The sequence below is a fragment of the Rhinatrema bivittatum genome, chromosome 9 (assembly GCF_901001135.1).
Source record: "Rhinatrema bivittatum chromosome 9, aRhiBiv1.1, whole genome shotgun sequence".
In the NCBI taxonomy this organism is placed as follows: domain Eukaryota; kingdom Metazoa; phylum Chordata; class Amphibia; order Gymnophiona; family Rhinatrematidae; genus Rhinatrema; species Rhinatrema bivittatum.
Window position 1 is genome coordinate 44825155 of NC_042623.1, and position 26872 is coordinate 44852026.

The 26872-nt window shown below is 43.5% G+C and overlaps 1 protein-coding gene across 10 annotated transcripts in view; it reads right to left on the reverse strand.

The window, feature by feature from the left end:
• Positions 1–26872, reverse strand: part of SRPK2 (SRSF protein kinase 2) — a 424006-nt gene that overhangs the window by 210479 nt on the left and 186655 nt on the right. For all 10 annotated transcript variants that reach the window (XM_029615025.1, XM_029615034.1, XM_029615027.1 and 7 more), the window contains one exon: positions 1458–1615. In XM_029615025.1, coding sequence (XP_029470885.1) covers positions 1458–1615 — 158 coding nt within the window. The remainder of the gene's footprint in view (positions 1–1457; positions 1616–26872) is intronic.

The following is a 26872-nucleotide window of genomic DNA, read 5'->3' on the forward strand; positions in this document are numbered from 1 at the left end:
AATTTATCAGAAAAGGAGTTATTAATTTTAACCTGGAAGGACCTATTTGACAAAAAAGATTCAAACCATTTCAGGGTTGTCCCTAAAATCCCTATCTCTCTTAAACGGTTTATTAAAATTGTATGATCAACGGTATCAAATGCCGCAGACAAATCTAAGTACACAGCACTGATTATTATGCAAGATTATATGGTTTATAAAATTGAATAAATGTTAATAATGGTGCAGAGTGTGCACCATAAGCCCAATGAGATGAAAGACAAGAACCTAAATAAATATACCCTATAGGAGAGAAAAAATGGAGGGAAATGTATATGTTCAAATACCTAAAAAATATAAATGGACAGAAAGCAAGCAGTTTTCTGTCAAAAGGGTGTTCTAGAACAAGGAGTCATGGTATGAGGTTGAAAAGGAAAAGACTTAAAAGCTATAGAAGGAGGTAAAAGAGGCAAACCCACAACTGGAATTCAAGAAAGCATGCAATAGGATACTTAACTGATGGGAAGGGAGAGTGAAGCCAGAAATCACATAGGGTCTGCAATATAGCAACAGGAAGGAAAAATGGGTAGACTAGATGGGGTTTGTGGTTATTATTTGCCATCATATTCTATGTTTTTATGAAGTGGAGAGGGGCCTAGAGGTTAGAACAATGGTCTAAGAACCAGGAAAGCTAGGATTCAAATCAAACTTCTCCCATGGATACTCCTTGTGACCTTGGGCAAGTTACTTTACCATCCTAACCTCCATTGTAAAATGTCTTTTGGGCATCTGACGAAAAGTTCATGCCTCAATAAACTGGTTAGTCTATAAGGCACCATCCTCTTCTTGTCTTTTTTATACTTGAATTGTAACTCACTTTGAGCATGGTTCTGGAAAGACCCCAGAAGGCAATTTTTAAAAAATTATAATTATGTACTGCAAAAAGTGTAAGTTCATTTTCTGACAGTTATAGTGTGCTTGCCTTTGTACAATAAAAAGCATAAAGGAATTGTTATCTAAATTAATGGATAGCGAGACATTTAAGAGACATATTTAACACTTATAGTATCTAAAACCAATCATGAGAAGTTCTATATAGATAAAAAATTGTGGTTAAATATTTTTTTCAACCTTATATAGAGAACTACAATTGTAATGTGGTTTTTTTTCAGTACAATACTGTTTGAAATTAATGAACTACAGAAGTTTACATCAGTCTAAAAAGTTGAGTACAAGTTGTTGAGTTAAATGAGATTTGTTTGCCCTCATATGCAATGTCTCCTGTAAATGGTTTCTTTTCTCATATGAGTCAATCTATTGTCTTTTAAAAAGCACATGGTAGTCTTCAATTGTATAAACACAGAAAGCAGTAACATACTTTTTTTTGGACAGGCAACTCAATTTTCTCATTGTTGTTATATAATAATTCAGTAACATTAAGAAATGTGCAGTATTTCAAGAATTATCATTGCACAAACCTTTACAGTAATCTGCAGGGTCTTCTTGCTCCTCATCATCAGATCCCAGAATCTCCTCCTCTGGTTCTGGTGGTGTTGGCTCAGGCAGAGGGGGTGGTGGTGGTGGAGGAGGTGGTGGTGGAGGGGGTACAGATGGAGCTTTTTGCTGAGGCTCTGGCCTAGACAAAACAAAGGGTATATATTTAGTGCCTGAAATAAAATAAAGAGATGTGCTGTTAAGATTTTGGTGCTAAAAAGTTTCAGTAGGAAATATTTCTCAAAAATTGTAATTTTCAATTAATTCATCCTAAATATTGTAGGTATCATGCCAAATGATTTCCAAATATCTACTTACTATGGAAACTTAAGAATTCTAATCATTTTCCCAACAGAGGTGCTTTCTCCAAATCAGTTTAAACTTTGCTTTCATAAAGAGCTTTCCTCTGAAGTAGCTCAAAAAAGGGCAATTTTAAAAATGAAATATTTCCCAAATACTTGTTTCTTCTAAAAACATTGTTCAGCTGGGCAAAATTCCATATTTCGTAATGGGAAGGGTACACTTCTTTCACATGTTGATATTTCCTACGTGGCTATATATTTTTCATTTGCTACCAATATTTGTGTTGCGTAGTGAGTTGAAAACATTCAAGGCCGTTCTTAGGGAATTTCTGTGGCCAGAGAAGAAAGAATCAATAGTGCTTAAGACTTTAGTGAAACCCTCAGACATCAGAGGTTTTGCTTTGCCAGATTTGAAACTGTACAATAGAAAATATAATATGCATCTTCTTGGGGACTGGTTGTGGTAAACATCCTATTACACTCCCAGAGAGATGGAAGAAGGAATAGCTGCCCCTTTATATTTGAAATATCTTTAACATGCCCCCACTCATCCTTTCTTCTCCCTATAGAATATGTGATTCTGTAATGACCCTGGCTGCTGTGGCATTCCTGCCTGCAGGGGCCCTCAGTAGGCTGCAATTTGAGCTGCATAGGCTTGCCTCATAGGCACATGAGGTAAGCCTGCTGTGCCTTAAAAACTTGCCTCACCCACAGCCTCATTGAGTTGCTCCTGTTTCCCTTGTTCCTTGTCTTCTGTAGGCCTCCCAGTGGTTCTCCTGTTTGCCTGTTCACTTAGCTCTGGTTGGGCCTTTCAGTGGCCCTCTTGCCTGTTTGTCTTCATTTGTCTGGTTTGGTCTTGCTTGTCCTGTCCCTGTTTTGCCTTGCACGCACCCTGTTCCAGTTTTGCCTTGCACTGTACTGTCCCTGACTTGTTCCAGTTCCTGCCTCCTGGTCTGCCCTGTTTCCTGCCCTGCACTCTTCACCTGTTCCAATTCCTGCTCGTCCTGCATCTCCTTGCTCTTGGACTGACTCTTTGTTGCTGAACTGGCCTGGTCTTCATCTCTATATAAACTCTGCCTGCCCTGACCACTGCCTGCCCAGATACTCCTCTCTGTCATTTGTACCGGGGTACAAATTATATTGCAATAACAGAGAGGAGCATCTGGGAGGTGGGGTGGCGCTTTATGTCCGGGATGGCATAGAGTCCAACAGGATAAAAATCCTGCATGAGACTAAATGCACAATCAAATCTTTATGGGTAGAAATCCCTTGTGTGTTGGGGAAGAGTATAGTGATAGGAGTATACTACCGTCCACCTGGCCAAGATAGTGAGACAGACAGTGAAATGCTAAGAGAAAATAGGAAAGCTAACCAAATTGGTAGTGCAGTAATAATGGGAGATTTCAATTACCCCAGTACTGACTGGGTAAATATAACATCAGGACATGCTACAGAGATAAAGTTCCTGGATGGAATAAATGACAGTTTTATGGAGCAACTGGTTCAGGAACAGACAAGAGAGGGAGCAATTTTAGATCTAATTCCCAGTGGAGCACAGGACTTGGTGAGAGAGGTAACGGTGGTGGGGCCGTTTGGCAATAGTGATCATAATATGATCAAATTTGAATTAATGACTGGAAGGGGGGACAGTAAGGAAATCCAAGGCTCTATCGCTAAACTTTCAAAAGGGAAACTTTGATAAAATGAGAAAAATAGAAAAAAACAAAAGCAGCAGCTACAAAAGTAAAAAGTAAGCAAGAGGCATGGACAGTGTTAAAAAATACCATCCTAAATGCACAGTCCAGATATATTCCACACATTAAGAAAGGTGGAAGGAAGGCTAAACGATTACCGGCATGGTTAAAAAGTGAGGTGAAAGAGGCTATTTTAGCCAAAAGATCTTCATTCGCAAAATGGAAGAAGGATCCAACAGAAGAAACTAGGATAAAGCATATGCATTGGCAAGTTAAATGTAAGACACTGATAAGACAGGCTAAGAGAGGATTTGAAAAGAAATTGGCCATAGAAGCAAAAACTCACAGTAAAAACTTTAAAAAAAAAAAAAAAAAAAAAAAAAAAATATATATATATATATATATATAAATATATCTAAAGCAGAAAGCCTGTGAGGGAGTCAATTGGACCATTAGATGATCAAGGGGTTAAAGGGGCACTTAGAGAAGATAAGGCCATCGCGGAAAGATTAAATGATTTCTTTGCTTCGGTGTTTACTGAAGAGGATGTTGGTGAGATACCCATTCCGGAGAAGGTTTTCATGGGTAATTATTCAGATGGACTGAACCAAATCACGGTGAACCCAGAAGATGTAGTAACTGAAGAGTAGTAAATCACATGGACCGGATGGGTATACACCCCTGGGTTCTGAAGGAACTCAAAAATGAAATTTCAGATCTATTAGTTAAAATTTGTAAACTACCATTAAAATCATCCATTGTACCTGAAGACTGGAGGGGGGCTAATGTAACCCCCAACATTTACAAAGGGCTCAAGGGGCGATCCGGGAAACTACAGACCAGTTAGCCTGACTTCAGTGCCAGGAAATATAGTGGAAAGTGTTCTAAAGTTCAAAATCACAGAACATACAGAAAGAGATGGTTTAATGGAAAAAAACTCAGCATGGCTTTACCAAAAGCAAGTCTCGCCTCACAAATCTGCTTCACTTTTTTGAAGGGGTCAATAAACATGTAGATAAAGGTGAACCAGTAGATGTAGTGTATTTGGATTTTCAGAAGGCATTTGACAAAGTTCCTCATGAGCAGCTTCTAAGGAAAGTAAAAAGTCATGGGATAGGTGGCGATGTCTTTTTGTGGATTACAAACTGGTTAAAAGACAGGAAACAGAGAGTAGGATTAAATAGACAATTTTCTCAGTGGAAAAGGGTAAACAGTGGAGTGCCTAAAGGATCTGTACAGGACCTGTGCTTTTCAATTTATTTATAAATGATTTGGAAAGGAATATAACGAGTGAGGTAATCAGATATGCAGATGATACAAAGTTATTCAGATTAGTTAAATTACAAATGGATTGTGATACATTACAGGAGGACTTTGTGAGACTGGAAAATTGGGAATCCAAATGGCAGATGAAATTTAATGTGGGTAAGTGCAAGGTGATGCATATAGGGAAAAATAACCCATGCTATAGTTACACGATGTTAGGTTTCATATTAGGAGCTACCACCCAAGAGAAAGATCTAAGCATCATAGTGGATAACACATTGAAATCATCGGCTCAGTATGCTGCAGCAGTCAAAAAAGCAAACAGAATGTTAGGAATTATTAGGAAGGGAATGGGGAATAAAACGGAAAATGTCATAATGTCTCTGTATCGCTCCATGGTGAGATCACACCTTGAATACTGTGTACAATTCTGGTTGCCGCATCTCAAAAAAGATATAGTTGCAATAGAGAAGGTACAGAGAAGGGTGAACAAAATGATAAAGGGGATGGAACAGCTCCCCTATGAGGAAAGACTAAAGAGGTTAGGGCTGTTCAGCTTGGAGAAGAGACGGCTGAGGGGGCATATGATAAAGGTCTTTAAAATCATGAGCGGTCAAGAACAGGTAAATGTGAATCAGTTATTTACTCTTTCGGATAATAGAAGGACCGGGTGCACTCCATGAAGTTGGCATGTAGCATATTTAAAACTAATCGGAGAAAATTCTTTTTCACTCAACGCACAATTAAACTCTGGAATTTGTTGCCAGGGGATGTGGTTAGTGCAGTTAGTGTAGCTGGGTTTAAAAAAGGTTTGGATAAGTCCATTACCTGTTATTAATCAAGTTGAATTAGAAAAGAGCCACTGCTATTATTAGCATGGGATATACTTAGTTTTTGGGTACCTCTAGCCTGGATTGGCCACTGTTGGAAACAGGATGCTGGGCTTGATGGACCCTTGGTCTCACCCAGTATGGCAATTTCTTATGTTTATGCCTGAATCCTTCTCCAAGTACCCTGCTAGAGAAGTTTTGCCAGCCAGAACATGTGGGTTCAACCCAAGTAGGAGATGGCCAGACAGGCAGAAAGCCCTGTCCTGCTCTGCTCTTGAGTCATATACTACTTCTGCTTGGGGATTACCTTTAACCGGCCTGCACAGATGTGACAGGTTTATTCAGATCCATTTTATGAACATGGATGTAGGTCTGATAAATTACTTTGTAGCTCTTGTCCAGGAGGGCAGTCCCGAGTCCCCCAGCACTGCGGCCTGTGCCGGGGGATGCGAGGCGGCGCGCGCAAGTTACGCCTGCTTCAAGCAGGCGTAACTTGCCCAACAAAGGGGGGAGGGGTATTTAGGTAGGGCCGGGGGGTGGGACGTGGAAAGAAAGTTCCCTCCGAGGCCGATCCGATTTCAGAGCGGCCTCGGAGGGAATGGAGGCAGGCTGCGTGGCTCGGCGCGCACAGGCTGCCGATTTTGCGCAGCCTTGCGCGCTGACCCCGGATTTTATAAGATACGCGCGTATCTTATAAAATCCGGCGTACTTTTTAAAGATCTACCTCTATATAATTGTTTATTGGATAACAATGCTCTATGAAAACATCAACCTGAGGCTACTGGGAAGTTAGTTGACATGAAAGGAAGAGAGGCACACAGTTTCAGCTTTCTATGCAGTTATCATATATTCTGGGTGGGGAATGGTGGCGTTTAGATAAGACTTGTTCAGTTGAATTATTTCTGCCTATTCTGTGCCATAATATATGAAAGAAAGAGATCATACTATGTTAGGATTCTTTTGTAATGTTTATTGTTAGACTATTACTAAACTGATTCATAAAAAAAAAAAAAAGAAAAAGAGCAAGCAAATCTTCCAAAAGAGTGCAAAAAACAGTGACTGAAAAACCCAGCACAGATCTAGTGAGACACTTCTCAGCTGACTTAACAACATCAAAACCAAAAGGCAGTTGGCTCACTATTGCACCAGTATTTTCTCACACATGCTCTGAAGATTTTTCTGAAAAGTTCTGCAGCTGTTGCTCAACTATGTGAACTAAATGTGTGCCTCCACTGATGTTGCATATTATGACATAGCATAAGAGTTTAAAAAAAAACAACAAACAGCTTTATAAGGAAGGAACAAGGAATGTGATTATACCTTAAAATTGACAAAACAACCTAATTTTAATACTGTATGAATTTATAACTATAATCTGTTAAAAAGGATAACCTCTTTCATTTTACCTGAGTTTGTTTTAATATACTTGAAAAAAAAGCCCTCAAAAACTCTATCATAATTTAAAATGAGATGATATTCCTTCTGGCGCCAGGAGTGAAGGATTAATTGACTAACTCAGCAATCACAGAATGGTACCCATCTCACGCTGTGCCTCAAAGTTGCCATGACAACCATCTAAGACCAGGGAGATTTCTGGAACAGGCTGCAGTTGTATGTAAAATAAAAAGTTTGAAATGCCTGTTACACATCTAGAAGGAAAATCATTTTGTATGCCAGAGGTACATTTTACATATTTATTCAGAACAAAGTATCAGCTTATAAAATGTTTCTGCAGGAAGGGGAAGGGGAGATTTATCATGGCTGTTTACATTAACAGAAATGAAATTAACATTATTCCTGTTTTGCTTTCTCCACAAAAAGAATAGATGGTACTCTAGTGTCTACTTGGCAAAAAACTCAGAGGAATCCAAGGAGCTCCCTGTAAGGCTTAAGGATAAGAGAATTAATCTATCTTCAAATAGATGTAGTACATGGTGGTAATCCTTTCTTACTAGCCCCAAGACAAAATGAGCAGTTCAGATTTCCTGAAAGAAAAAAAAAAGTTTTCCAGAAAAAAACAGCAAACCTCTTTTAAGACCTTAAATGTGCAGTTTCATTTCTTTACAATTTTTTTTCTTTGGATAGAACAATTTCTTGCTTACTCTGAAATAATCAATTAACTTTTAGAAAAAAACTGAATAACTCTGAAAACAATCTTGTTGAAAAAGAAATGCAGATAAACAGAATCTGCTAAAAGAAGTTTTGCATCTCCAACCTCATTTTATTTCTCTTTATGACCCTGTGAAGGCGAGACTCTGCAGTTCATAGTGATCTTAATCTTAAGGGTACAGACTACAAATAAAGTCATTCCCAATTATTTCAGAAAAGGGATGGTAAACTCAGACATTATTCCCACTAATAACTAGGGATGTGAATCGTGTGCCCGATCGTTTTAACGATCAGGTTCGGCTGGGGGGGGGGGGGGGGGGGGGGGGAATCTGATCTTTAGAGATGTGAATTGGGATCGGTTCCGATTCCAATTCACATCACTAATTTTTTTTAGTGAGGCCCACGCCGATAAAAAACCCCCCCCACCCGACCCTTTAAAATTACCCCCTTAGCCTCCCCCACTCTCCCGACCCCCCCAAAACTTTTTTATACATACCTGGTGGTCCAGGGGGGCCGCGGGCAGCGATCTCCCGTTCCCGACCGTCGGCCTCTATGACATAGTGAGGGCAAAGGTAGCGCCGGCGCCATTTTGAATACTGGCAATACGACCCGAGTGCAGGAGGTCGCTCCCCGGACCCCCGCTGGACTTTTGGCAAGTCTTGTGGGGGTCAGGAGGACCCCCCCCCCAAGCTGGCCAAAAGTCCCTGGGGGTCCAGCGGGGTCAGGGAGTGATTTCCTGCACTCGAGCCGTATTGCCAATATTCAAAATGGCGCCGGTGCTACCTTTGCCCTGTCACATGGTAAGGGCAAAGGGCCATCGGCGCCATTTTTTTTAGCGCAGCTGATGGCCTGGGAACGGGAGATCACTGCCCACGGCCCCCCTGGACCACCAGGTATGTGTAAAAAGTTTTGGGGGGGGGGGGGCGGGAGGGTGGGAGAGGCTAAGGGGGTAATTTTAAAGGGTCGGGTGGGTTTTTATTTTTTGTTTTTTTTATCGGGCCATCGCCGCCATTTATATTAGTGGCAGCCAAAATGGTGCCGATGGCCCGAGAGCAGGAGATCGCGCCGGGACCCCCCCCCCCCCCCCACTGGACCACCAGGCAATTTAAAACATTTTGGGGGGTTCGGGAGGGGGGGGGATTTGTTTTAAAGGGTCGGGGTGGGGTTTAGGGGTTGTTTTGGTGTGCCGGTTTCTCCCCCCTCCCCTGATTTACGATTTTCACGATAAATCGGGGAAAATTTCTATTGTATCGCGACTCTAACGATTTTTGATGATTTAAAAATTATCTGACGATTTTTTTAAATCGTCAAAAAACGATTCACATCCCTACTAATAACTCCTTCCTGCTATGGTGGCTCATATACTTTTTACTCCCATGGAAGCGACCCACCTGTTAGGTGGGAGGAAAATTCTCTTTTTATTCTAACATTATCCTTTTTACCTTTGGCACCTGTCATTTAGCTCTCTCAAACATCACAATAATTTATTTGTACTTTTATTTGATGAGGCTGTTATCTGGTATATAGCTCTGACAAGAGATATGCTATACACCTAGTTTTGTAGTACGGACTGTAAAATAATTTAATTGTCTTACATGGGAGCCAGTTTAGGAGGAAAATCCTCTTTTATGCTAACAAGCTTTCATTTGTTCATTTGACTTTGCTTTCATTGTTCATTTGACTAATTTGTTATATGTAAAAACTAATGGTTTAACTGTTCCTCCTATAATCATGCAATAATTGTAAAGCCTGTTGCTAAATTTTTGTTATCTGTAAACCGATGAGATGTTCCCAACGTTCGTCGGTATATAAAAGCCATTAAATAAACATTAAATAAATTTTGCTCATTTTCATGACTGAGCTAAGTGCAATGAAAAATAATACCTTTTGTTAAAATCATAGATTCAGATGGTGGCTCCATAAAAATACTCAAAACAAAATATAGACTAAAAACAAAAAAACTAAAACTTAGCAAAATTTAATCCTTTGAAGTTTTACTGCCTTAAAAAGCTCTTAGCAAATCTGTGTAACATGATAGTGACGCACCATCAGTGACCTATCTGAAACTATAAATAGCTCTACCATGCACTCTCAAAGGTGAATTTTAAAAGCTGGGCGCGCACCAAATTCTGGAGATGTGTGCGCAACCTAAGGCATGCGTGTCCACCTGATTTTAAAAGCCACCCACATGTGCGTACAAGTCCCAATGTGCAAAAATCTAACATCGGACAAAAAAAGGGCATGGGCATTCTGGGGTAGGGTCAAGAGATGTGCACACAAGCACTTATGCACCAGGGTACGCGCACAGATCCAGTACCACATAGCTTTACTTCTGCTATGGAGGAGGTGTAAGTCTTAATAAAAATATTTCCAGGCATCTGTGAGGGATTTAAGGGGTCTGGGCTAACTGGAGGAGTGCAGACTAAAGAACCAGGATCTAACTCTAGACAGGGCTGAGTGGTGGATGAACTGGTGAAACTGCTCATGGCGTGGACGTGCACCTGTTATAAAATTCCCTCACTTCCACGGCTCAAACCAAACTTATGCTGCTGGGCGCACAAACTTAAAATTAGATACACATATATGCACACCTAGGATACTGTATAATGTGCATGAATGGGCATGCATGTTATAAAATTGCCATGTCTGTGAGGGCACACGCCGACACACACATGTATATGTGAGCCCGCATGCCCATTTTAAAGTTTCCGTCTTAGTGTACTCAACCCTGTACCGTAACTATGGGCCTTAAAACAGAAATGCTATACACAATTCTCCCATTGCTTACCAACAAAAGAGCCTGATGAAAAATTTGGTCAAGTGAAATGGAACTCATTTGACCCAGTATCTAAACTTGAAGTAAACCAAATCATCACTAAAATGAAGCCTGCTAAGAACATAAGAAGAACATAAGAACATGCCATACTGGGTCAGACCAAGGGTCCATCAAGCCCAGCATCCTGTTTCCAACAGTGGCCAATCCAGGCCATAAGTACCCAAAAACTAAGTCTATTCCATGCTACTGTTGTTAGTAATAGCAGTAGCTATTTTCTAAGTCAAATTAATTAATAGCAGGTAATGGACTTCTCCTCCAAGAACTTATCCAATCCTTTTTTAAACACAGCTACACTAACTGCACTAACCACATCCTCTGGCAACAAATTCCAGAGTTTAATTGTGCGTTGAGTAAAAAAGAACTTTCTCCAATTAGTTTTAAATGTGTCACATGCTAACTTCATGGAGTGCCCCCATGTCTTTCTATTATCCGAAAGAGTACATAACTGATTCACATTAACCCGTTCTAGACCTCTCATGATTTTAAACAACTCTATCATATCCCCCCTCAGCCGTCTCTTCTCCAAGCTGAAAAGTCCTAAACATCTTTAGTCTTTCCTCATAGGGGAGCTGTTTCATTCCCCTTATCATTTTGGTCGCCCTTCTCTGTACCTTCTCCACCGCAACTATATATTTTTTAAGATGCGGCGAACAGAATTGTACAGTATTCAAGGTGCGGTCTCACCATGGAGCTACCCATCCACTAGACCATAACTCTGTAAGTACATTGAAAACTGTAAACAGTGTAATAACCCTGATATTCACAACCATAATAAACCACTCCCTAGCAGAAGGATTAGTCCCCGATAGGGCAAAACAAGCTGTGATTAAACTAATCCTAAAAAATAAAACTGGCAGAATCGATGATTGGGACAATTACAGACTAATATCCAACCTGCCTTTCATTGCAAAAGTCATAGAAAAAGTAGTCTTATCACAATTAGAGAACCACCTAGAACACAACAATATATTATACCCAAACCAATTTGGATTCAGAAAAAAATCGCTCAACAGAAACCCTACTCATTTCCCTAGTCAACCCTGTTCTACAAGGCTTTGACAACAATGAATCATATATCCTGGTACTACTAGATTTAACAGCAGCATTCAACACAGTTGACCATACCCTACAATGCCACCAGCTGAGAGAAAATGGAATAGACAGAAATGTTAACAAATGGTTCTCATCATTCCAAATCAAACTGGGTAATCAAATTACAGACACCTTCCCAATTGATATAGGCATCCCACAAGGTTCAGCACTCTCAGCCACACTATTCAACATCTATCTGCTGCCTATATGTGCATTACTAGTTAATCTAGGATTCAACTTCTTACTATATTCAGACAACTTACAATTCTATATCCCATTTGACAAAACATTTGAAAAAACTGTGTTGTCTCTCTCAACATACATGGATGCCATACAACAAAAACTTTCTCAACTGAAACTAACTCTAACACCCCCCCCCCCCAAAAAAAAAAAAATGGAAATTGTGTGGTCAAGGAGAGATAGCAAAATTGCTTACCTTGTAATAGGTGTTATCCCAGGACAGCAGGAAGTAGTCCTCACATATGGGTGATGTCACTGATGGAGCCCTATCACGGAAAACTTTCTGTCAAAGTTTCTAGAAACTTTTGACTGGCATCCTGAGCCCACTGAGCATGCCATGATCCCTCGAGTCACAAGGGTCTCCCTTCAGTCTCGTTTGTAGCAATAAGCTTTAGCCAAAAATAAAATAATAAAACGCACCGGACCCAACTCCACGGGGTGGCGGGTGGGTTTCATGAGGACTACATCCTGCTGTCCTGGGATAACATCTATTACAAGGTATGCAATTTTGCTTTATCCCAGGACAAGCAGGATGATAGTCCTCACATATGGGTGATTAGCAAGCTACAGGCTGAGTCATCCGTAAGTTGGACCAACAGCGTACAACTTGTGCAACGGGCACAACAACTGGTGTACTGTTGGAAAAGATGAGGCAGCCTGAAATCACAGTAGGTTGGATGTGGAAGGAGTTGGCACTATACTGGAAACAAGTTCTTTAAGACTGTCCATAGGCTGAATCCTGTCTTCCTTCCTTGTCCAGGCAGTAATGAGCTGCAAGGGTATGAAGAGAATTCCATGTTGCGGCTTTACATATGTCAGCTATCGGCACTGAACGATAGTGTGCTACTGAGGTTGTCATTGCTCTTACTGAGTGCGCCTTTACTCGCCCATGGAGAGGGAGGCCTGCTGTTTCATAGCAGAACTCTATACAATCTGCAAGCCAATTAGAAAGAGTTTGTTTGCCCACTGCTTTTCCTGGTTTGTTTTTATCAAAAGAAACAAAGAGCTGGGTGGATTTCCTATGGGCTGCAGTGCGATCTAAGTAATATGCAAGCGCACGTTTACAGTCCAAGGTGTGTAAAGCCCTCTCTCCTTGGTGAGAGTGCGGTTTTGGGAAGAAAGTAGGCAAGACTATGGACTGATTCGAGTGGAATTCCGTAACTACGTTGGAGAGAAATTTTGGGTGTGTACGGAGTACCACTCGGTCATGTAGGAATTTTGTATAGGGTGAGTATGTGACAAGTGCTTGTAATTCACTAACCCTTCTAGCAGATGTGATGGCTATTAAGAAGATAGTCTTCCAAGTGAGAAATTTAACATCACAGGAATCCATGGGTTCAAAAGGAGAACACATGAGCCTCGTTAATACTACATTAAGGTCCCATTCTGTGACTGGTGGTTGGTGTGGAGGTTTAAGTTGAATTAAACCTCTCATAAACCTGCTTACAAGGGGTTGCACTGATATCAGTGCATCCCCGATGGTATTATGATAAGCTGAGATTGCACTTAAGTGTACCCTTACGGATGAGGTCTGGAGACCAGAATCTGAGAGGTGCCACAGATAGTCTAATAAAGATGATGTGGGGCAGGAGAAAGGGTCAATACCTTCTTGTGTACACCACATGGTAAATCTTTTCCACTTAGAATGATAGTTTTTTCATATGGAAGGTTTGCGTGAAGCTAAAAACACTTGAGAAACATTAGATGAAAGATTGAGAGATTGCAGGATCAAGCTTTTGACATCCATGCTGTGAGGAATAGGGATTGAAGGTTGGGATGACGCAACCTGCCCTGATCCTGAATTACGAGTGTGGGTGCTGTGCCCAGGCGAATTGGTTCCCTGATGGAAAGATCGAGGAGTATGGGAATCCATACTTGTAGAGGCCAATACAGGGCTATGAGTATCATGGACCCCTTGTCCTGTTGCAGCTTCACTAGAGCCTTGGATATTAGCGGTATCGGGGGATACGCGTATAGAAGGCCTGAATTCCAGTGGCAAGCAAAGGCGTCTTTGGCTAACTGGTTTTTCTGCTTGTACAGGGAGCAGAATCTGTCCACTTTGTGATTCAGTTCGGATGCAAAGAGGTCCACTGTTGGTTTACCCCAACGTTGAAATATCCTGGTCGCTACTAAGGGATCCAGGGACCACTCGTGAGGTTGGAACTGACGACTGAGGCGGTCCGCCACTACGTTGGGAATGCCTGCCAGATAAGTGGCCCGGAGAAACATTGAGTGCATTAGGGCCCATTCCCAAATTTGTGCTGCTTCTTGACAAAGGAGATACGAGCATGTGCCTCCTTGTTTATGTACCACATGGCTACTGTGTTGTCTGTTTGTATCAGAACATTCTTGTTGGAGAGGCAGTCCTTGAACGCATGCAGCTCATAACGTATAGCTCAAAGCTCTAGGAAATTTATCTGAAATGTGGCTTCGAGTTTTGTCCAAGTACCTTGAGTTTGGAGAGGTCCAATGTGTGCTCCCCACCCGAAGGTGGATGCATCTGTAGTTAACATTACTTGCGGAGTTGGTTGTTGGAAAGGTAGGCCCGTGAGCAAGTTGTCCATGTTCGTCCACCATAGGAGCGAGGACTGTAGTTGTTGAGTTACTTGAACTGGATAAGACAGTGGTTGAATGGCTTGTATCCACTGCCTTCTGAGTGTCCACTGAGTGACCCTCATGGCTAATCTGGCCATAGGAGAGACATGAACTGTGGAGGCCATGTGACCCAAAAGAGTGAGACATTGATGAGCTGTGACATGTGTCCGTGCTTGTAGAGAGTCTGCTAAAGAGGCGAGTGTCTGTGCACGGTCTTTTGGGAGGAAAGCTTTTGACGTTATCGTGTTTAAATCTGCTCCGATGAATTGTAACAGGTGAGATGGTATGAAGTGGGATTTCTGGTAGTTGATTAAGAATCCCAACGAATGGAGTAGATTTATTGTGAGCTTGAGAGAATTGAGAGCTCCTTGTCTTGTTTGGCTTCTGATGAGGCAGTCGTCCAGGTAAGGAAAAACGTGTACGCCTTCCTTGTGCAAGTGGGCTGCTGCCACTGCCAGGCATTTTGTGAACACTCGAGGTGCTGAGGCAAGACCGAATGGTAGCACCCTGTACTGGAAATGTTGATGTCCCACTAAGGATCGCAGATACTTGCGATGAGGAGGGAGTATTGGAATGTGAGCGTAAGCATCTTGAAGATCCAGACAACAGAGCCAATCTCCTTTTTGAAGTAGAGGTAACATGGTGCCCAATGACACCATCCTGAATTTTTCCTTTCATAGGTATTTGTTGAGCTTCCGGAGGTCCAATATGGGATGTAGGCCTCCTGTTTTCTTTGGAATGAGGAAATAACGGGAATAGAATCCTCAGCACTGCTGAGGTCGGGGAACTGGTTCCACGGCCCTGGCTCTCAGAAGGGTGGATAATTCTTTTTGTAAGAGTATGGATTGATTTTTCACTGTCCAAAACGAGGTGGGTGAAGTATCGTTTGGTACAGTAGAAAGTCCAGATGGGACCCTTGAGATGTTATTGAGATTACCCATTGGTTTGTAGTGACGTGCGACCAATTGTGATGGAAGAAAGTGATCTGACCACCTACCGGCAAATTTGGGGTCAGATTGACAGGCAGGCTTCTGTTCTCCGGTGAGTTTTCAAAATCCCAAAGTCAGGCCTGTTTGCGGTGGGGGTTGAGCTCTAGGTGCTCTTGGTTGTCGGGTCTGCGATCTTTGTGCTGGCCTTGATGACCTTCCACGGGCAGCAGGAGGATAGTATCTCCGTGGTCTATAATATGGCCTTTTTGAATCCTTCCTTGGAAGTCTATGTGTGGATGGTTGGGATTCTGGTGGAACAGAGGAAAGTTGACGTAATGTTTCCAAATGTTTCTTCAGTTGAGAGACTGCTTCATGTACCTTATCTCCAAAGAGATTATCTCCTGCACAAGGTAGATCAGCAAGCTTCTCTTGCACCTCTGGTCTCAGGTCAGAGGCCTTGAGCTAGGCCCATCTGCGAGCATTAATGCCTGTGGCAGACATCCTAGATGAAGTTTCAAAGCTGTCATAAGCTGCTCTAACTTCATGTTTCCCAGCTTCCAGGCCCTTATGAATGATGTTGTTAAAGGAATCTTGAAATTGCTGGGGAAGAGATTCCGATAACGCCTGAAGTTGTTTCCACAGATTACTCTGATACTGCGTCATATAGAGTTGGTAGGACGCAATTCTGGACACTAACATAGAACTTTGGAACATTTTCCTGCCGATGGTGTCCAAAAACCTGTGATCTTTTCCAGGAGGATTTGATGAATGAGGTTTAATCCTTTTAGACCGCTTTTGAGCTGACTCTACTACTACCGATGGTGAGGTAGTTGAGTTTTCTGAAAGCCAGGAATATGCTGGACTAGATAGGTAGCATCAGTCCATTTATTTACAGGTGGTATGGTGCAGGGATGTTCCCACAGCCTGTGTTGCAAGTCCACAAGAACTTCGTGAACTGGTATTGCCAGGACTTCTTTAGGTGGATCCACAAACTTCCAGTGGATCCACATACTTCCAGTGGATCCACATACTTCCAGTGTTTTCTGTCTAGTATCTTCTTCAGATACTAGCTGAAAAGGGATAGTGTCGGCCATCTCTTTAATGAAAGTAGAGAAAGAGAGGTCCTCTGGAGAGGATTTCCTTCTTTCCTCCGGAGAAGGATCTGAGAGGACTTCTTCCGAGGAAGAGTCAGTATCTGGATCATCCCAAGTGTCCGATGAACGTGGACGAGGAGGAGTCGTCTATGGAAGAGGAAAAGATGGCATCGACAGCATAGATGGTTTCACCAGTGGTCTCGATGGAAACAGTGGAGAAAACGATGGTCTTGGACGAGAGATTCCTGATGAACCTGGTATAGGCTCAGGCATCGGTAAATCCTTTGTTATCTCTTCTTCCATCAGTTTTGCAGTTGGAGCATCGGGTGGTTGCACCGGAATGGCACCGATGAGAGTGTCCAACTTCGCTAGTATTGGTGCTAAGAAAGACATATCCGGCACCGGCGTTGGTATAGGCATTGGTGCCGGTGAGGGTAATGGCCTCGGTGGTTGAACCGGAACCGGCAATGGACTCTGTGACAGTATCGGAATCGATACCAGTGACGGAGGTGGAACCGATGTTGGCGATGGAACTGGCATCAAGGGTGGAACCGTCATCGGTGCTGGCATCGAAGGATGTCTCAGAGTGCGTCTCGAACTGCCTGGCGGATATAATCATCCAGTTCCGCCCTCATAGCTGGTGAAGTCAGAGCAGCTATGGGGGGAGACAGTGAAGGCGATACCAATAGAATAGCAGGACTTGTCCCTGCCTTGGGGATTAATCCTTAGATCAAATAGTCGAAGTAACTGAGGTCTGGCCACCAACATGACTGTGGTTGGCTTCTTGGACTTTTTTAGCACAGCACTTTTGAATTGGACTGACTCACACCCATCAGGTAGGCTCAGAGCCTCTCCTTGTGGGTCAGAACCAATTTTGGTGGCATGTTCACATAGAAACTGCATGCCAATGTGCCATGGCTGTAACCCAAACACTTGTAGCACTCTGTCACAATCCAAGAAGAACATCAATTGGGAAGCACCTTGGGCACTTTTTGATGCTAGTGGCTTACTTCTCAAAGTAAAAAAAAAAAAAAAAAGGAATCGACACAAATGAAAATTTTAAAACAAAGAAATGAGAAGACAAAACACAGCCAAGCCAGAGACAACAAACAAGGTTCGGGTTAGTCAAAGCTGTCATCATGCACTGAAATATAGTGACAACAAAGGAAAAGAAAGAAAACTTTTAAATTGCTCACAAAATGCTAAATTAATGAGTCTAAGAGAGGTAAGAATTACTTAGAATGTCAAAGAGGCAGGAAAATCTGAAAACTGGATGAAGGCCCAGAATGGCAGCAGATCTTCCTCATCCAACTAGTCAAAAGAAAATGAAGAGCGGCAGGTTCAGTGGTGTGAAAGAAACCTAGTGCATGCATGAAAGCTTTCCAAGAAGAATCTTCCCATTCTGCAGACAACCCAGGTTACATGGCCTATCAGTGTGGCTCATTATGGCTGCTTTTCATTAGAGATCAAGCCTCACTGTGTGTTTGCTACATCCAAGACAAAATTTGCAGACATTTTCTCATTTTGATTCATACCATAAAACACTTTTCTCTGTTATGCCACATGGTAATTACAGTCTCATAGCTAAAAGGTTATTACTTCCAACAGTTAATAAACTTGCATAATTTGAAACACAAAATTCCAAGCAAAATTAATTCACCAGTTTCTGAAACAATGTCAATTGTATCACCATTCAATGAGAATAAGCCATGATAAGAAAAGTGCTAGAACATAACAAAATGGATTGCTTAATATGATTTACTATGCTAAACTGCTATTTCTGCTTACTCCATAGAATACACGTTTTATGATGGTGGTAGTGATGTTATGTACCTTTTCTGTTTTCACAGACTTTGATAATCATGGCTCACCAAGTGATTGATTTTCTTGGAAAGATTCTGCAGTGGTCTGCCATTGTCCTCTGCAGCCCACAGCACCCATCTTCCCGGATGGTTTCATATTCTACTACTATAGCCAAGCGCAACAGCTTCCAAGAGCCGACTGGCTCTGGCTCATGCAGGGGCATGCTATGGTAGTCACTATATTTTCAGCTTAAACAAGAAAGATCACTAGTTTTTTATGCTACTTTAGTTTTTTTCAATAAAAGCAAAGCCAACTAGCTAGAAGATTAAGGTCCCAAGTTTGGATGTGGGAGGCCCCCTCTGGACATCATAGAAGTAGAATGAGGGGGGGAAGAGGGAGGAAGCATATGCACCACAATGAAAAGGTGCCTGCTGCATCCTGGCTACATTCTTTCTGACCCTGCCTCTCACTCACACAAGTGAACTATTATTTATCTATTTATTCCAACTTGATTTCCGCTAATTCAGGAAATAAACACCTAAGCAGATACAAATAAAATTCAATGCATAAAATGTGAACCTCCAATTGATATCTTCTTCGATTACAAAATAACTAAATAATAAATTTAAAAATATTAAGTGGCAGCAACCAATCTGACCCGCTTCTTTATAGGCACAGGGACTCACGGGCCAGCAGCATTTGGGGCACTCACAAATAGATTTGATGCATTTGGGACTCGGATTGTGCTTCAAGGTCTATATAAGAGGACGTCTGGCTCTAACCATTAACTCATTAAAGCTATAAGGAATCTAAAATATTTTTCTTTGCTCAGTTTGCAATTCACTTTTAATCCATGTTAAAAATGAGATTAACTTTCAAAGAAATATTTACATATCTATACATACACCTACACTACCTGCTGTGAAGCGCTTGAAAAACAGAATATAAATCAAATACATAAATAAATATACATGCACACAAAATAAATTAAGATGAATAATTTGAATTTAATTGCTTGTCTTTCCAAACCCAAGTTCAAGGTGAGTTACATTTCAGATAGAGAAGGTATTTCCCTTCCCCAAAGGGCTTACAATCTAAGGGGTCTATTTAATAAAGGATTTCCCCCATTTTGTGTCTATGGGAAAAATGCTTAGTAAATAGGGTCTCAAGTTTGTACCTTTCGCAATGGCGAGTTTAGTGACTTGCCCAAAGCAGTAACTGAATTTATGTGAACATTTTGATTTGGTATAAGCAAGTCATATTATTGAATTTGGTGTTTGATTTAGGTACAGAAAAATATATTCCATTTGAGGTTATCCCCAGGAGCATTTTATAGAAGTGGCAACCTAGCAGAGCAATGAGTTGAAAATCAGGAAAACCAGAATACAAATCCTTCTGCCCTTGGGAAAATCACTTTCTCTCACATTGGTTCAGGCACCCACTTAAAGGCCGATACAGTACAGTGTGCTCCGGTGAAGCGCACTGTTAACCAGCATTTGGACACGCATTTTCGACGCGCTACCTTTACCCCTTATTCAGTAAGGGGTAATAGCGTGTCGAAAACGCGTGTCCAACCCCCCCGAGACTAATAGTGCCCGCAACATGCAAACGCATGTTGATGGCCCTATTAGTCATTCCCACGCGATACAGTAAGTAAAATGTGCAGCCAAGCCGCACATTTTACTTTAAGAAATTAGTGCCTACCCAAAGGTAGGCGTTAATTTCTGCCGGCGCCAGGGAAGTGCACAGAAAAGCAGTAAAAACTGCTTTTCTGTGCACCCTCCGGCTTAAAGTCACGGCGATATTAAGTTGGAGGCCCCAAAAGTTAAAAAAAAAAAAAATTTAAAAATGGGCCCACGGCTCGCGGGTTGAAAACCGGACGCTCAATTTTGCCGGCGTCCGGTTTCTGAACCCGTGGCTGTCAGCGGGTTTGAGAACAGACGCCAGCAAAATTGAGCGTTGTCTGTCAAACTCGCTGACAGCCGCCACTTCCATCACAAAAGAGGCGCTAGGGATGCGCTAGTGTCCCTAGCGCCTCTTTTTACCGTAGGCCCTAATTTAAATAAATTAAGTTATTGAATTGCGCGCACAGGAGAGTGGCCTGTGCGCACGCCGGGAGAGCGGGCACTCGCCCGCTCTCCCGCGTGGTTTACTATATCGGCCCATAACGCAAGTTTTTAGGGGCAGGGTCTAATTGTATCTAAATACTTATCACTATTGCACAGTACTATGTGCGGCCAGTAGCACTATAAAAATATTATTTAAAAATCTCATAGATTAAACATTATGACATAACAGAAGCTGTGGAAACTTTGAGTTATTTAAACTTCCCTCAAGCTAAAATGGTCCAGCAACCAAGGTTAACTGCAAGCCACCTTTTCTTAAACATTAAAAGGTAGAGAAACCAGATAAAATTTAAAAGCAATTTATAGCAAATAAACCAGAAGAGATTTAAAAATCCTTAAAAGGCTAGAGACATAGGAGGATTACCATAGAAAACCTAAAAATGTTTTACTCTTACAACAGTATTTATTTATTTATTTTATTTATTTAAATTTCTTATATACTGGCATTCGCGATGGGAGTCGCATCATGCCGGTTTACAAATAACAAGGTGTGACAACAGAATAAATACTTAATAACTTAAAAACATTAACATGTGATAGAAGAATAAGGTAGCAGTTACAATAAAACAGGGATAAAATGCAACTTGGAATGAAGAGAAGGCAAAAGAGAGATTAACACTGAGATAACAAAAGAATGACCAAGGTAAATAAAACCAAGGTAAATAAACCTGCCTCATTAAAAAGAGAGAACATTATTGATTTGTCAAAGGTTGTTCATTACCCTGACGGGAGTTCTTAGTTGCTTGAGTTGAGAGTGGGTTCAGTTGGTGTCTGGAAAGGCTTTCAAGAATAGCCAGGTTTTAAGTCTTTTTCTGAAAGTGGGGAGGCAAGGTTCCTGTCTCAGTTCTGGTGGGATAGAATTCCACAAGGTAGGTCCTGCTGTAGAGAAAGCCCTGTCTCTGAGAGTCCTATGGTTAAAGGTTTTTGCAGGAGGCACCTGTAATGAGTCTCTGTAGGACTCTCTGATAGGTCTGATGGAGGTATGTTTTTTAAATGGGATTTGGAGGTTAAGCGGAGAGAGTTGATGGAATGCTTTGTAGATGGTAGTAATGGATTTATATAAGATTCTATAGTGCACTGGCAGCCAATGTAAGTCTTTGAGAATCGGAGATATGTGGTCTCTTCTTCTTGTGTTTGTCAAAATTCTGGCCGCCGTGTTCTGAACCATCTGAAGAGGTTTAGTATGAGAAGACGGGAGACCTAATAGAATAGAATTGCAATAATCTAACTTAGAGAAGATTATTGATTGCAAAACTGTTCTGTAATCGTGGAAATGGAAAAGTGGTTTGATTCTTTTTAAGACGTGTAATTTATAAAAGCAGTCCTTCGTGGTTTGATTAATAAAAGATTTTAGATTTAGCCGATTGTCGATAATGGCTCCTAGGTCTCTTACATGTGAAGTTTGAAAGCCGGTTGGAGGATTTGAGGTGAGGTTACTGTTTTCAGGGGAAATTATGAGGACTTCGGTTTTAGCGGAATTTAAGATTAGATTTAGGCTGGAGAGGAGGTTGTCAATATTTTGAAGACAGTTTTCCCAGATTTTGATAGTTTTTGTAAGGGATTCTTTGATAGGGATGACAATCTGGATGTCATCTGCGTATAGAAAGTATTTGAGGTTAAGATTGGTTAATAGTTGACATAGGGGTAGGAGGTAAATGTTAAAGAGCGTGGGGGAGAGAGAGGAGCCCTGTGGAACACCTAGCGAAGAAGGGTAAAACTGTGATTCTTTGTTATGTATTTTGACTTTATATCCTCTGTTTCCCAAGAATGATTTGAACCATGCAAGAGCAGAGCCTGTAATTCCGATGTTCGCTAGTTGATTTAGGAGAAGGGAGTGATTCACGGTGTCAAAGGCCGCCGATAGGTCGAGGAGTATCAGCAAGTAGGCGTGACCTTTATCGAGGCCCATGATGAGGTAATCTGTCAGAGATATGAGAAGTGATTCTGTACTTAAAGATTTTCGGAAGCCGTATTGAGTGGGGAATAATATGTTGTTGTCTTCGAGGTATTCTGATAATCTGGTGTTGACTAATTTTTCTGTAACCTTGGCTATAAAAGGAAGGTTGGATATTGGGCGGAAGTTGGATGGATCTTTAGGATTAAGGTTCGGTTTTTTTAATAGGGGTTTGATAGAAGCAACTTTCAGGTCGTCTGGATAAATTCCTTGGGCTAAGGAACAATTGATAATGTCAGTTAGGGTTTTGGAGATGGTATCTGGTATTAGCAGCAGTAGTTTGGGAGGGATCTGGTCAAATGGGTGGGATGATGGTTTCATTCTCTTCAATACTAACTTGGTCTCTGATATTGCAATGGGTTCGAAGGCTTGTATAGCAATGTCATTGCAGTGATGGCGGAATGTGCTGGGTGGGGCTAGGGTATTCGTTTTTAGTTGAGATTGCAGGTTGGAAATTTTGTTACTGAAGAAGATGGCCAGCTCCTCAGCTTTTTCGTGCGCTTGGTTGAGTGGGATGTCCGGAGAATTGGGTTGAGTTAAGTTCGAGACGTAAGTAAAGAGGGCTTTTGAATCGAAGATGAGGTGATGTATCTTGTGGGCGTAGTAGTCCCTTTTTGTTTTTAGTGTGGCGCTCTTGTAAATGTGAAGAGCGAGTTTGTAAGCTGAGAGGGAGGTCGGTGATGGTGCTTTACGCCATTTATTTTCTTTTTGTCTCAGTGAAAGCTTGAGTTTTTGTAGTTGGTCATTAAACCAGGGTTGTCTTCTGGCGGCATTATGTTTAGGTTTTTTTGTTGCCAGTGGGCAGAGTATATTAGCTGCCGATTCTGTGATGTTGGACCATGAGTGGAGAGCCGTGTTGGGAGTGGAGATGTCTATGTGGGGGAGTTCTAGGACAAGGTGTTCGTGAAGTTCATCGGATGAACATAGGTTTCTGTAAGTAAATTGAGGTTGAAGATCTTGTTTGATGTTAGATTGTGCCAGCGAAAAAGTGGTAGAAATTAAAGCATGGTCTGACCAGGGGACTATTTTGCATATGGGGGGTGCTGAGTACGCGATGCCTGAGTTTACAAAAATGAGATCCAAAGTGTGTCCTGCTCTGTGAGTAGGGTTGTTGATTATCTGCTTGAATCCCATGGCGGTCATTGCATTTAGGAAAGTTTCACAGTTTGTAGATGGAGAGGGGTCATCAACATGTAAGTTGAAGTCTCCCAAAATGATGGCTGGAACCGCAAGATTTAGGTTAGTAGCTATTATTTCTAGAATGGGGGAGGCATCTGATTCCAGCAGTCCCGGAGGGGCGTAGACTAGAATGATTTGTAGCTGGTCAGATTTGAAAAATCCGGCTTCAATTTTTGTGGGAGAATGAATTGGGAATTGAGTAAGTCTCAGCTCTTTTTTGGCTGCAAGGAGAATACCCCCACCCTTTCTTTTCTGTCTGGGAATAGAGAAGAAGTCATGGGATTCCGTAGGAAGTTGGTTTATTAGTGCGGTGTCCGTCTGTTTAAGCCATGTTTCAGTAATTGCACAGAGGTCGGGTTTGGTGTCCAGTAGAAGGTCATTAAGTATTAGTGTTTTTTTGGTAAGGGATTGAGCGTTGAATAAAATCAGAGAGAAAAGAGCCAGGCCTAGTGTCTGTGTAAGGGGGGAAATCATGATAGGAATGAGTGATTTATAGGTAGTTGGCCGTGAAAACACTGATGGGTTTCTAATGAGAAATGACCTTTGTTGGAGAATTGGAATAGGGAGACCAGTATGCATTGAGGCTTGGAGGGGTGAGCGCTGGATGCTTGCTGGAGTGGAAGGAGGGGCGCTGGATGCTTGCTGGAGTGGAAGGAAGAGCGCTGGATGCTTGCTGGAGTGGAAGGAAGAGCGCTGGATGATTGCTGGAGTGGAAGGAAGAGCGCTGGATGATTGCTGGAGTGGAAGGAAGAGCGCTGGATGATTGCTGGAGTGGAAGGAAGAGCGCTGGATGATTGCTGGAGTGGAAGGATGAGCGCTGGATGATTGCTGGAGTGGAAGGAAGAGCGCTGGGTGGAAGGATGAGCACTGGGTGGAAGGGTGAGCGCTGGATGATTGCTGGAGTGGAAGGAAGAGCGCTGGATGATTGCTGGAGTGGAAGGAAGAGCACTGGGTGGAAGGGTGAGCGCTGGATGATTGCTGGAGTGGAAGGAAGAGCGCTAGATGATTGCTGGAGTGGAAGGATGAGCACTGGGTGGAAGGGTGAGCGCTGGATGATTGCTGGAGTGGAAGGAAGAGCGCTGGATGATTGCTGGAGTGGGAGGAAGAGCACTGGATGATTGCTGGAGTGGAAGGAAGAGCGCTGGATGATTGCTGGAGTGGGAGGAAGAGCGCTAGATGATTGCTGGAGTGGAAGGAAGAGCACTGGGTGGAAGGGTGAGCGCTAGATGATTGCTGGAGTGGAAGGATGAGCACTGGGTGGAAGGAAGAGCGCTGGATGGATGCGTTGGTCTCAGGGCTATTTGAACAGAATGTAAAAGGTCCTCATTGAGCCTAGGCTTCAAGATGTGGTTGTAGATTGGTGGAGTTTCACGTAGCTGTAGTTGTTCGCAGGTGGGTGGTGTCGTCTGCAAGAGGCCTTTGTTTGTTTGTTGGGCTTCCCTGGGTGGAGAACGGGGCTCCTCGGGGCTGCAACGAAGGGGCGAGACAAAGGGGCTGGCCCCTTTGTCGTGCTCCTTAGGCGTGCGACGCGTGGCGTGCGACGCCTAGGCGCTGTGGTCGATTTAAAGGGCTCCTGGCCCTGCTGCTATTGGCGGCTTGTGCGGGTACGGATTGGCCGCTTCACGGCCCGGAGGAGGGCTGTGGGTGGCGCCTCGGTTCGCGGCTCTGCGCCTCGTGGCCGGCGCTGGGGGCTGCCGGGGGCAAGGGTGCGAATCAGGGCCTTACCCCGGTGGGTCTCGGCGCCGGCTGCGCAGGCCTCGCACGATGGGAGACGCTGAAGCAGGTAAGAGGGAGTTTCGCGGCGCCGCGGTCGATTTAAAGGGCTCCTGGCCCTGCTGCTATTGGCGGCTTGTGCGGGTACGGATTGGCCGCTTCACGGCCCGGAGGAGGGCTGTGGGTGGCGCCTCGGTTCGCGGCTCTGTGCCTCGTGGCCGGCGCTGGGGGCTGCCGGGGGCAAGGGTGCGAATCAGGGCCTTACCCCGGTGGGTCTCGGCGCCGGCTGCGCAGGCCTCGCATGATGGGAGACGCTGAATCGGAGACGCTGGAGCAGGTAAGAGGGAGTTTCGCGGCGCCGCGGTCGATTTAAAGGGCTCCTGGCCCTGCTGCTATTGGCGGCTTGTGCGGGTACGGATTGGCCGCTTCACGGCCCGGAGGAGGGCTGTGGGTGGTGCCTCGGTTCGCGGCTCTGCGCCTCGTGGCCGGCGCTGGGGGCTGCCGGGGGCAAGGGTGCGAATCAGGGCCTTACCCCGGTGGGTCTCGGCGCCGGCTGCGCAGGCCTCGCACGATGGGAGACGCTGAATCGGAGACGCTGGAGCAGGTAAGAGGGAGTTTCGCGGCGCCGCGGTCGATTTAAAGGGCTCCTGGCCCTGCTGCTATTGGCGGCTTGTGCGGGTACGGATTGGCCGCTTCACGGCCCGGAGGAGGGCTGTGGGTGGCGCCTCGGTTCGCGGCTCTGTGCCTCGTGGCCGGCGCTGGGGGCTGCCGGGGGCAAGGGTGCGAATCAGGGCCTTACCCCGGTGGGTCTCGGCGCCGGCTGCGCAGGCCTCGCACGATGGGAGACACTGAATTGGAGACGCTGGAGCAGGTAAGAGTACTTCCACCTCGTTCTCCCGCAATGGAGACAACATGCCACATTCCCAAACTCCCCCACCGCCTCAAACAACACCCCTCCACCCAAAAAAACGTCCCCATCAGACGCCTCACTAACATCCCTACCAAACCCAACATCCTAAGGTCTGCACTCACCATTCTCACCCTCCTCCTCATTAATGCCCAGTCCATCACCAAAAAAATTCCTATCATACCCGACTCACTACCTGACATCTTCTGCATCACAGAATCCTGGCTGAAAAGCACTGACACTGTTCTCCTAAATCAACTACCCAAAAACACCTATAATATATTCTCCATCCCCAGATCGAAACCATAACCACACATATCAACCTACAGGAGCCAGCCATCATTCTGGGGGATTTCAACCTCCACATAGACACCGACTCCCCCTCATCCACCAGCAAACTCCTCCTCTCAATCATGTCCGCCATTGGATTTTCCCAAATTATCAACAGCTCCACTCAAAAATCCGGTCACACTCTTGACTTACTCTTCATCAACAGCAAAATCTCCTCCTTAGAGTCCCCCACTGCTACCCCTACCCCATGGTCGGACCACAGTCTCATTCAAGCCAAGCTGCAACTCCAATGCACCCCAATAATACCAAACAAGCGCATCATCGAATTCACCAAGCCATGCTCCAGTGATGACCTCGCCAAGCTACTACCGGAAGCCTTAAAGAACCTCAACAAAAATGACGCCAACACCGCCACGAATGCCTGGATATCCGTCAATGA